The sequence below is a fragment of the Siphateles boraxobius genome, unplaced genomic scaffold (assembly GCF_051911475.1).
Source record: "Siphateles boraxobius isolate OS27281-9 unplaced genomic scaffold, OSU_SipBor_1 130, whole genome shotgun sequence".
Classification (NCBI taxonomy): domain Eukaryota; kingdom Metazoa; phylum Chordata; class Actinopteri; order Cypriniformes; family Leuciscidae; genus Siphateles; species Siphateles boraxobius.
This window is the reverse complement of record NW_027508734.1, coordinates 17,477,085-17,489,666: the sequence shown is the minus strand read 5'-3', so window position 1 is coordinate 17,489,666 and position 12,582 is coordinate 17,477,085. Positions and strand designations below refer to the sequence as shown.

Sequence of the window (12,582 nt, the reverse complement as noted above, 5' to 3'; positions counted from 1 at the left end):
AAGGACAGAGTGTGTATGAGTCAGACTCGGGGGCATTAGAGCCAGTTTGTGTGAGTGTGTGCAAGCTGCCAGGAAGAGGGGCAGCAACTACACCAGCTACAGTCCCATCAGACTGCTGTCCTATGCATAGTTTGTAGCAGAGCTTTTCTTTCCTTCTATCTCTCTCTACTCTCTTCATCTATTTTCATTTTCTAGTCTTGGAGTGAAATTGATTCTTTGGGGACTTATTTAGGATCCTGACACACTCCCAGTGGTCCATCTCTGTTCGGGACCACAGTGCTCTGTACTGTGACTCACAAGTGTTATTTGTAGCGGATCCTGCTGTAACTACTGTCCACCCATGCTGCGTGTGTTTATCCTGTGCGCAGAGAATGTGCTGACGCATGATGAGGACATTAGCGATGCCTACTGCACCGTCACTTATGAAGGTAGGAGCCAAACCAGGGTAAATGAGGAAGGGTTTTATATCAAATATGTTGTAGGGAGTTTGCTTAGACTGGCACTTTCTTTTTTTGCACAATCACAATCATTCTCTTTCACTGCTTTGTTGTCAGTCTTCCTACGTTCGACATTCCATCAAGCGGGCTATTATTGGAAAAGCAGTTGCAGTCTCTCTCACTCTGTCCCTCGTGTATGTTTATGGGTGTCCTGTTGCACTTGGAATATGTGTGTCTGAATGACTGCTGCAGAGCTGCTCTGTGTTTCTAAGAGATGCTATGTCATCAGAGTTTGGTTCAATGTGGGGCTCCTGTTTGCTTTACGTTATAATTCATGAGACTGGCCAAAGAGTCTCCTCTTGTGTCAGCCAGGTGTTCAGTTGGTTGGTTTCTTTGATTTCTTTCTCTTTTTTTTTGTAAACATATTTAGATGATACCATTTAATATTAAGACAAAAATATTATATATACACTGAACAAAATTATAAACGCAACACTTTTGTTTTTGCCCCAATTGTTCATGAGCTGAACTCAAAGATCTAAGACTATGTATTTCTATGTACACAAAAGGCCTATTTCTCTCAAATATTGATCACAAATCTGTCTAAATCTGTGTTAGTGAGCACTTCTCCTTTGCTGAGATAATCCATCCACCTCACAGGTGTGGCATATCAAGATGCTGATTAGACAGCATAAAACGAAAACCAGTCAGTATCTGTTGTGACCACCATTTGCCTCACGCAGTGCAACACATCTCCTTCACATAGCGTTGATCAGGTTGTTGATTGTGGCCAGTGGAATGTTGGTCCATTCCTCTTCAATAACTGTGCGAAGTTGCTTGATAATAGCAGGACCTGGAACACGCTGTCGTATATGCCGATCCAGAGCATCCCAAACATGCTCAATGGGTAACATGTCCGGGTGGTGATGGCGCAGTGGATAAGACACATGCCTTTGGTGTGAGAGACCCGGGTTCGAATCCACTGTGAGACACCAATGTGTCCCTGAGCAAGACACTTAACCCCTAGTTGCTCCAGAGGCGTGCGACCTCTGAAATATAGCAATTGTAAGTCGCTTTGGATAAAAGTGTCAGCTAAAATGTAAATGTTATATGGTCCGGTGAGTATGCTGGCCACTTCCACCATGGGCCACTCGATCCACAATGTTGACATCAGCAAACCGCTCACCCACACGACCATACACACTGTCTGCCATCTGCCCTGTACAGTGAAAACCGTGATTCACCCGTGAAGAGAACACCTCCCCAAAGTGCTCGACGCCATCGAATGTGAGCATTTGCCCATTCAAGTCGGTTACGATGACAAACTGCTGTCAGGTTGAGACCCCGATGAGGACGACGACTATGCAGATGAGCTTCCCTGAGACAGTTTGTGCAGAAATTCTTTGGTTATGCAAACCGATTGTTGCAGCGGCTGTCCGGGTGGCTGGTCTCAGACGATCTTGTAGGTGAAGATGATGGATGTGGAGGTCCTGGGCTGGTGTGGTTACACGTGGTCTGCATTTATGAGGCCGGTTGGATGTACTGCCAAATTCTCTGAAACGCCTTTGGAGAAGGCTTATGGTAGAGAAATAAACATTCAATTCACGGGCAACAGCTCTGGTGGACATCCCTGCAGTCAGCATGCCAATTGCATGCTCGCTCGAAACTTGCGACATCTTTGGCATTGTGCTGTGTGATAAAACTGCACATTTTAGAGTGGCCTTTTATTGTGGCCAGTCTAAGGCACAGCTGTGCAATAATCATACTGTCTAATCAGCATCTTGATATGCCACATCTGTGAGGTGGATGGATTATCTCGGCAAAAGAGAAGTGCTCACTTATACAGATTCAGACAGACTTGTGAACAATACTTAAGAGAAACAGGCCTTTTGTGTATATAGAAAAGTCTTAGATCTTTGAGTTCACCTCATGAAAAATGGAGGGCAAAAACTAAAGTTGTTCAGTGAGTGTATATATATATATATATATAATATCATATGTAGCCTATATATATATATACAGGTCCTTCTCAAAAAATTAGCATATTGTGATAAAGTTAATTATTTTCCATAATGTAATGATACAAATTAAACTTTCATATATTTTAGATTCATTGCACACCAACTGAAATATTTCAGGTCTTTTATTGTTTTAATACTTATGATTTTGGCATACAGCTCATGAAAACCCAAAATTCCTATCTCAAAAAATTAGCATATTATGAAAAGGGTCTCTAATCAAGCTATTAACCTAATCATCTGAATCAACTAATTAACTCTAAACACCTGCAAAAGATTCCTGAGGCTTTTAAAAACTCCCAGCCTATTTCATTACTCCAAACCGCAATCATGGGTAAGACTGCCGACCTGACTGCTGTCCAGAAGGCCATCATTGACACCCTCAAGCAAGAGGGTAAGACAAAGAAAGAAATTTCTGAACAAATAGGCTGTTCCCAGAGTGCTGTATCAAGGCACCTCAGTGGGAAGTCTGTGGGAAGGAAAAAGTGTGGCAAAAAACGCTGCACAACGAGAAGAGGTGACCGGAACCTGAGGAAGATTGTGGAGAAGGACCGATTCCAGACCTTGGGGGACCTGCGTAAGCAGTGGACTGAGTCTGGAGTAGGCGTGTGCAGGAAATGGGCTACAGGTGCCGCATTCCCCAGGTCAAGCCACTTTTGAACCAGAAACAGCGGCAGAAGAGCTCGACCTGGGCTACAGAGAAGCAGCACTGGACTGGAGCTCAGTGGTCCAAAGTACTTTTTTCGGATGAAAGCAAATTTTGCATGTCATTCGGTAATTAAGGTGCCAGAGTCTGGAGGAAGACTGGGGAGAAGGAAATGCCAAAATGCCTGAAGTCCAGTGCTGCTTCTCTGTAGCCCAGGTCAGGCGCTTCTGCCGCTGTTTCTGGTTCAAAAGTGGCTTGACCTGGGGAATGCGGCACCTGGAGCCCATTTCCTGCACACGCCTGTGCACGGTGACTCTGGATGTTTCTACTCCAGACTCAGTCCACTGCTTCCGCAGGTCCCCCAAGGTCTGGAATCAGTCCTTCTCCACAATCTTCCTCAGGGTCCGGTCACCTCTTCTCGTTGTGCAGCGTTTTCTGCCACACTTTTTCCTTCCCACAGACTTCCCACTGAGGTGCCTTGATACAGCACTCTGGGAACAGCCTATTTGTTCAGAAATTTCTTTCTGTGTCTTACCCTCATGCTTGAAGGTGTCAATGATGGCCTTCTGGACAGCGGTCAGGTCGGCAGTCTTACCCATGATTTCGGTTTTGAGTAATGAAACAGGCTGGGAGTTTTAAAAGCCTCAGGAATCTTTTGCAGGTGTTTAGAGTTAATTAGATGTTTCAGATGATTAGGTTAATAGCTCGTTTAGAGACCCTTTTCATGATATGCTAATTTTTTGAGAAAGGAATTTTGGGTTTTCACGATTTGTATGCCAAAATCATAAGTATTAAAACAATAAAAGACCTGAAATATTTCTGTTGGTGTGCAATGAATCTAAAATATATCAAAGTTTAATTTGTATCATTACATTATGTAAAATAATGAACTTTATCACAATATGCTAATTTTTTTAGAAGGACCTGTATATAGCCTATATATATATACACACAAACACACACTACCATTCAAAAGTCAGTAAGACTTTTTAAAACAGATATCAATACTTTTATTAAGATTTTTTAAAATAGATATCAATACTTTTATTCAGCAAGCATGTATTAAATTGATCACAAGTGACAGTAAAGATGGTAATGAAAAAAATGAATATTGTTTCCTCAAAAATACAGCTGTTTTCGACATTGATAATCATAAGAATGTTTCTTGAGCACCAAATGTTGTTTACCCCCCCCCCCCCCCCCCTCACAGACAAAAGTAGGGGTTATACCCTGTGTGTTTCTTGAGGAATGCAGCTTGTTTGCTCAATAGAAGGCTTGTCTTTGTTGTAGTCATGAGGCAATCATATACCAGCATGCAGGCACAATCAGAGATGGCTATGTTAAAGTGCTGTAAACCACCATATTAGATCAATACTATAAAGCATTACCTTCCATTACATCCATTCAGTGGTGTGTTTTAGAATAACTTAAACTATAATGAGAGTGTGTTCATTTTGCTGATTTGATCCATGCTGTTTTGTTACTGCGTCTTTTATTGCTGAGGTTTTGGAAGATCTATCAATTCAAATACAGAAATCTAGATACTAATGACCCATGTTTTGACTAAATCTCCTGTAATTCATTCATATATCTATACACAGCCAAGTTAAGGCTGGTCTATGCCTGCCAAAATTCAGTGTAAAGTTGCAATGTCAGACTAAATTATGCTTTCTCTGACCCATCTCTTATGAGAGTAAACAGTTTTTGCGGTGTAAATGCATTTATGCCACCTCTGAGCAGTATTAAAAAGTCTGTGGAATGATTTAAATCCTACTTTAGAAGTGCAACCTCTGCTGTGTAAATTTAGCATAGCATCTCAATCCATTTTTGTGGATGGTTTATGTAAGCTAAATGGTAAAGTGTGTAGACTAGTATGACCAAAATGTTTTGCAAAAATAAGACCTCACTTTCGTGAACATTCCCTCCATCTGCGATTGGTCGGTCAAATGGAGAGTCACTACCCAGACTCAAGCAATTGACTGAGCAACTTTTGCTATGTCAGGCTGGTTAAGAGGCGCTATATTTAGAGCCAAAGTGTTATTTTTTTCAGCTAAATCAACTTCTAGTTTACATAATAGAATCGTTGAAAGTATTTTAACATAAAAACAAAAAAAGCTCTAAGATTCAGGGTGATAAGGATTCAGGCTTCAGTAACTGAGTCATGGCAGTTCAGTCTGACTGAGTCACGGCAGTAGGTGGTGCTCCTCGACTGAAAATGTCAGCTAACCAGTATCAAGCCTACACAGAGACCATAGAAACTCTTGAAATATAACAGACTGACATAATATAATAACTCTCTATGATAAACTGATGTGTGCAAGTGCCTAAATGAGTGGATTTTAGTATATTGATGTAGGCTCTACAGGTAACGTTAAATCCGCAAATACCTTTGCTTACACTAATTATTACAAGATGTTGTTCACTGCATTTTATTAAGATTTTATATTCTTTAAGGTTTCTATACAAGTAAAAGTAATATAGTAAGAGAGAAAATGTAGATAAGGAGAGAGAAGTACAAGCTGCAGGAAATGTTTAAATTTCCTCTTGAGTTATGGGCAGGGTCACTGGAGAGGAAAGTGTGGTCCAGAGTACGCTAAGTTCCTACATGACAATCTCTGTGTACACACGTAAGAAGTGCTTGTAAGGGAAGATTGTGAAACTCATTTATCAATTCAGACGCCTTATCAAAGACGCAGGCAGAAATTGATTTTCTCAGGATAGTGGTGGGCTTTTACAACCTCTGATACATTCCATTCGGGACATCACGCTCATCTTCAACTTTGGACCTAAAGATCACACGAAGCGTTTATCTTCAGAGAAACCTCTGCAGGGGTCCTGCCGGGATCTGTCCCTCTTCTGTGGTCTGATGCAAGTTTGGCCTGTTTCTTGTTGGAGAGTTTGGGTATCAAGGCAGCATGTTGAGGTGTTTGCTACAGAGGGCGACCAACCTGAGAAATGTAGAAAAGGGGGAGAGGCATAGCGACCCACTTGCTAGCATCACATTCAGAGGTAAGAATTGACACCAAAAATATGATTGACAGGCTTTTTGAGTGCATGGAAAAAGTAACATCTTCAGATTTCGGTCTTTGAGACTCTTTTGGGTTGGTGGATGCTAATTGTAGATGATTATGTAAAATTATCAGGAATTGTAAATTCAAACTGGAAAAGAAACATGTGAGCAGAACTTTGGTAGTGTTCCCCTTTACTAAAAATATACTATTTTACACAATAAATGATTAAATAATTTCATGTTAGAGTTAGAAGGACCTTTTTGCAGGTCATTCTGACATTTGTTGAAAAGAAGAGATAGCAGATCTCTGACAAATATATGACAAATGTTTTGATAACTCTACTCTAGATAGATCAATAGATCATTACTGTCCATAGCAGAGTGATGCTATTATATCACTGGAAAATGCTAGATATTCTTAAAGATTTCTGGATAGATCTGAGCTCTGTTAATAATTTTATAAGTTCTTGTGATGAATGAATGAATGAATGTGACGGGCACTGGTTTTAGACTACCTTACAAACCTTACAAACTACCTTGAGTGGCAGTTCCTCTCATTGTTCCATACTTCCTGTTCCAGCACAGGGATGTACAGGAACATGCATGCGTTCGTGAGTGCGTGGGATTGATGAGCTTGAAGTGTTTTTGTATTTCGAGTTGCCATTTAGCAACAAAATCCTTTCTTTCTTATATTGTGATCCCATTTGATTCTCAATTATTACGAAACAACAAAATCATATGAGTATAATTAAGTTAAGAAATATTAAGTTAATAAAGTTGAGGTTTTGTTTTGAGTATGACTTCATTTATTTATTTTCTGATATGCTGTTGCAGGATGCTCAGAGAAACAATGCAGTTCCTGTGTTATTTAGCAGATCATTGGTGATCATTATCTTCGGAAACAGTTTTCGTCAATATCAAGGAAAACAGATTTTCTGGCTTTCATTTGGATATACTTGTGACCGATATATCCTTTTGTTTTTTACAAAGAGAACTGTATAGTTGGAGCATTAATTTGGTTATATCTGACTATATATTCATTCATTCATTCATTCATTCATTCGTTACAGTGTTATTTTAGCATTATTTATATATTATTATAGTGCTCATTCATATTTTTTATTTAAATTTTAGTTTGTTTTAGCAAATTTGTTGTTATATTTATTGTTTGTCATTTAAGTTTTTCATCTAATATTTACATTTTTATTTTATGTAAACCTAATTTTTAATTAACAAAAAATATTTTTAATACTTTTGTTCTAGTTAACACAAAAAATCTGCCATTAATTACTCAGCCTCATGTCATTCCAAACCCTTAAGATATTTGTTCATTTTGATGAAATGAGTTCCCTTTCGTAGTCACGCCGAGTTACGTCGGATGACGACGAATGGGGGTTTCGCCTAGAAAGCCAATCATCTTCGTGTATTACAAAACGAGCCAATGGCGATGAAATGCCATGGGTCTGCGGAATTTGCATAGCGTATCTCCGCCCCACCGCATGGGTATAAAAGGAGGACGCCGGCAACATGCAGGTATGTTTTCACTTCGGAGTCAAGAGTTTCTCTTCACTCCACAAGCCAAATCCTGAGTTTCAGTGACATCATCTTCTCTTCGAGACGAGCGAACTCTCCGGTGTTGGTGTGACGGCGGTACCCAGCGAGTTTCACATTGCCTGTGATCTGAGCAGTGATCTGCCAGTCTGTGTGTTCTCCCTGGTCGCCTCAGCATCGCTGAGTTTTCCTCCCTAAAAGAGTGCACGTGGCACGTCTTTTTAAAGATGTCTCGCCCGTGTTCTTCTGGGTGCGGTCGATTCCTGTCTTCCTTTGATGGGCATAATCGCTGCTTTGCGTGTCTGGGCTTTGAGCACGCTAAAGCAGCGCTTGTGGATGACTCATGTTCCTTCTGTGGGAACATGGCCATTGCAACACTAAGGTCGAGACTCAATGATCTAATTCGAGAGAGAGTCTCCTCATCCACACCCCGATCTACACACTCCACGAGAGGTGGTACTTCGGCTGGTGGACAGGGTGACTTGACAGTGACGGTGTGTAACAATCCGACGATGCGTCCTCGGACCACACCCCCCTCTTCAGTGTTGCAACCCGCGGTGCTGTGGTGAATTTACCGGGTTCATCTACTGATGCCCCACGTATTTCATTCGGCGCTCCAGAGGAGGACTCGATGTCGATCGCGGCATCACAAGGCGGGCACGAGTCATCGGGAAGTGACGATGCGGCTGCGTTGCCTCCTTCTGGAGTTCCAGCGTTGTCCGTATCAGATCCCGAGATGACGGCCATGCTCTCCCGGGCCGTCGCGAGCATCGGGCTTGAGAGGACCCCTCCGCCCTGCCCTGAGCGCTCTCGGTTGGATGATTGGTTTTTGGGTGCGGCTGCCGCCTCACGGCCACAGCCAACCCCAATACCATTCTTCCCGGAAGTGCATGAGGAGCTGGCGAAGTCATGGAAGGCTCCTTTGACCTCCCGTGTACGTTCGTCAGCTTTCTCCGCCTTTCCCCCCCTCGATGGGGCGGTCGCCCATGGTTACACTGGGATTCCCCCGGTTGAACGCTCTGTTGCCATGCAACTGTGTCCTCAGAGTGCTTCATCTCGTGGTACTCCTAAGCACCCGTCCAAGGCCTGTAGATTTTCGTCCACCCTCGTGGCGAGATCTCACAGAGCTGCAGGACAGGCGGCCGCCGCTCTGCATGCGATGAGCACCTTGCAGGTCTACCAGGCCCAGCTGCTCAGAGATATGCACGAGGCGGGGACTGACCCAGGGCTCTTTGATGAGCTGCGTGCCGCCACTGACCTCGCTCTCCGAGCGACGAAAGTGGCCTCACGCTCCCTTGGTCAGGTGATGGCCACCCCTGTGGTCCAGGAGCGTCACCTTTGGCTGAACCTGGCTGATATGCGGGACGCCGAGCGAACTCGTCTGCTCGACGTCCCCATATCGCAGGCCGGCCTCTTCGGCGGAGCGGTTGAGGACTTTGCCCAACAGCTCTCAACCCTACAGAAGCAGTCTGAGGCGATCAAACATATTCTGCCCCGACGGCCTGCTGCTGCCTCCACCCAGCCGTCGGTACAGACGCCTCAGCCTGCTCGCCGCCGAGGGCGCCCTCCTGTGGCTCCCTCCCCTCCCGCACGGCCCCTGCAGCAGCCTTCACCCGGGCCGCGTCGTGGAGGAGGCCGCAGGAAGGCGCCTCAGCCCTCTCCAGCCCCGCGCCCTGCTAAACGCCAGGCTAAGCGGCGCTCCTGAGACGGGCTGCTCAGTGATGGTGTCAGTTTTTTCCCAGGAGGTGGTTGCAGGCCCCCTCTTTCCCCCGGCGGAGGGCCGGGGGAGAATCTTTTGTTCTCCCGCTGCTCACCCACGGGTGGTCAGTACCCTATTATGGTCAAAGAAAGAACCGATACACCTATCACTGAGCACACAGAGCCGGTTGCCAGTGCGCGACGCCTCCGGGTCACAGAGTTCTCGGACCGCAGTGTGCGCCGCCCCCGGGCCTCGCCACTCTCGTCCCCCTCTGTCCCAGAGGGTGCGGATGACAGTTTGAGCCGTCCCCGGACCTCACCACTCTCGTCCCACTCTGTGGCCAGACCCTGGCAGAGCAGACCCCGGTGGAACGCTGGTCCTTCACTGTTCTCCTCTGTCAGGACGCGGAGCATGACCGTGCCCCCGCACCGGGCCGCTATGCCACCCTCGCCTGGGCCGGTCACTCCGCTTCGCTGCCCCTCCGGGGGGACGCCTGTGGTTCGCATGACCCCGCTGGTTCAGTTTCTGGCAGCTTGGTTAGAGCTTCCCAGCCTGTCCCGTTGGGTCGCCCGAACTATCAGGCTCGGCTATGCGATTCAGTTCGCACGGTCTCCTCCCCGCTTCGGGGGAGTTCGCTTCACAATGGTCGGTGGCTATGGCCCTATCATGAGAGCGGAGGTTGCTACCCTGCTGGCTAAGGGTGCAATCGAGACTGTCCCTCCAGCCGAGATGAAGTCAGGGTTTTACAGCCCGTACTTCATTGTCCCCAACAAGACCGTTGGGTTACGGCCGATCCTGGATCTGCGCGTCTTGAACCACTCCCTTCACAGGCTGCCGTTCAAGATGCTCACGGCCAAACGCATTTTCGAATGCGTGCGGCCACAGGATTGGTTTGCAGCGATAGACCTGGCCTCCATCAAGAGGGTAGGGGACCTGCACGCATTCTCCGTTGACGAAGCGTGCCTGGAATTCGGGCCCGGTCACTCTCACGTGATCCTGAGACCCCGGCCTGGATATGTGCCCAAGGTTCCCACCTCTCCCTTCCGGGACCAGGTGGTAAACCTGCAAGCGCTGCCCCTGGAGGAGGCAGACCCAGCCTTGGTACTGCTCTGTCCAGTACGCGTTCTCCGTGCCTACGTAGACAGGACGCAATGTTTCAGGACCTCAGACCAGCTCTTGTCTGTTATGGTGAGAGACTGAAGGGAAAGGCTCTCTCAAAGCAGAGGTTGTCCTCCAGCACTGTTGACACTGGCGCCAGTGTCTATTGCCTGTGCTTCGGCTAGGTGCCTCCGTGTGCATGGTTCCTCCCCTGAGTAACCCCCACATGTGTATTCCCACTGTAAGCCTCCTTGAGCATGTGTCTTTCCCTTGGCAAGTCACTTTGCCACTCCTGGAGTTGAAAGTTGCCACCCCTCGGGCTGGTCACTCCAGCGTTCTTCCATATGAAGCCCCCCTGCCATATGTGTGTTCTTAAGTCCTCCCTACGAGTAGGCATGCTGCGGCATATTTCCTCTGAGATATGCTTCCCAGTGTACCTTGGTATTCCTGTGTTAAGTAGGACTTCTTCGTCCGTGCCATTATCACGACAGAGGGATCAGACTTTCACAGGGCACTGGAAGACAGCTTTGAAGGTGGCGTGGTTACACGGGGACCCCAATTCGTCGTCATCCGACGTAACTCGGAGTGACTACGAAAGGGAACGTCTCGGTTACGTATGTAACCCTCGTTCCCTGAGTAAGGAACGGAGACGTTACGTCTCCCTGCCACTTCCGTTGTACCGCTGGGTAGACGCCTGAGTTCAGTCTCGGCTCCTCAGTGAAGAGATACCTGCATGTTGCCGGCGTCCTCCTTTTATACCCACGCGGTGGGGCGGAGATACACTATGCAAATTCCGCAGACCCATGGCATTTCATCGCCATTGGCTCGTTTTGTAATACACGAAGACGATTGGCTTTCTAGGCGAAACCCCCATTCGCCGTCATCCGACGTAACGTCTCCGTTCCCTACTCAGGGAACGAGGGTTACATACGTAACCGAGGCGCTTGTCTTCTTTAACACTGATTTGTTCATTTGTTTGTTTGTTCATTCATTCTCTTGTTACTTTATTCATTTTTTTGTTCATTACATTTATTTGAAATTTGTTAGAAAGTTTCATTAAACCCCCTTTTCTGTGCACTTTATGCCATAGCTTGAGAAATTACTCTCTGTATCATTACTGAGGGTCATCTCTTTTTCCACCTCTTTGTCATGTGATGTAAAGGCTTCCCCTCATTCTGTCAGAAACAGATACTGAGTCACTCTATCCACTCTATAAACAATGACACCAAACAATTGAAGGAAAATAAGGTGTTCTGGCCTTTATTCTGAGTTGAACAATTAGTAGGTCACTACTTTAGGCTTGTGGTTGTAACACATTTCACGGTCACACCTTTTATTATTTGTTTTTCCATTTACTTTTGTTCTAATAATTATATAGATATGCATCTTTAGGTTTTAGTTTCAGACTGCTGACAATTTACTAACTGGTCTGATTGCATTGTAATCAGAACAATCTTGTGTCTTCTTAATTATTTGTTTGTGAATAGTATGTTTTCCGGTCTATGTGAATGTTAGGGAGAGGGTATGGAAGACATAAAAGTAGCTGCAGTAAGTGTTTTTATCCTCAGGCACGGTATCAAATACCATCTCCATTTATAGACATCACAGAAGCAAATCATCCTCCCGGTCCAACTGCCGGAGTCCTTAGTTTGAGCTCTGAGTAAGCAACATTATATGCAGACTGCACAAGAGAGAGAGAGAGAGAGAGAGAGAGAGAGAGAGAGAGAGAGAGAGAGAGAGAGAGAGAGAGAGAGAGAGAGAGACTTTGTACAATTAATTGCCATAAGTAGCTCTCTAACAGAGTTCATTGTAAAGCATTACTGTGAAGGGTCATTTCATTATGGAATGCTGTAGCACCTTAAAAAACACCTATGATTGGCCATTGCGTTCATACGCTCAACAAACATGTCTGTAATTGGCAACAGCGCAACACGTTGTAAATAGAGTGCTCAAACTATGGCAGGCGGAATTGGCAAATAAAATTATAGTCTATCCATAAATACATTTTAAATAGTTACAATTGTATTTTGATGACTCATGATTATAATTTCACAAGTCAGAATGATAATTAGAGATATCTGCAATTATATTTGCTCTAGTAAAAAATTAAATTTTAGAAATTT

The 12,582-nt window shown here is 45.1% G+C and overlaps 1 protein-coding gene across 24 annotated transcripts in view; it reads left to right on the top strand.

Annotated features, from left to right (window-relative positions):
• Positions 1 to 243: 243 nt before the first annotated feature.
• dysf (dysferlin, limb girdle muscular dystrophy 2B (autosomal recessive)) overlaps positions 244 to 12,582 on the top strand; it is a 110,946-nt gene continuing 98,607 nt past the window's right edge. For 13 of the 24 annotated variants that reach the window (XM_077228257.1, XM_077228255.1, XM_077228243.1 and 10 more), the window contains exon 1: positions 5,895 to 6,110. In XM_077228257.1, coding sequence (XP_077084372.1) covers positions 6,017 to 6,110 — 94 coding nt within the window. In that variant the 5' untranslated portion in view covers positions 5,895 to 6,016. Of the gene's footprint in view, positions 429 to 5,689; positions 6,111 to 12,582 lie in introns of those variants that run through there. The other 11 variants (XM_077228249.1, XM_077228251.1, XM_077228252.1 and 8 more) reach the window with 4 other exon arrangements.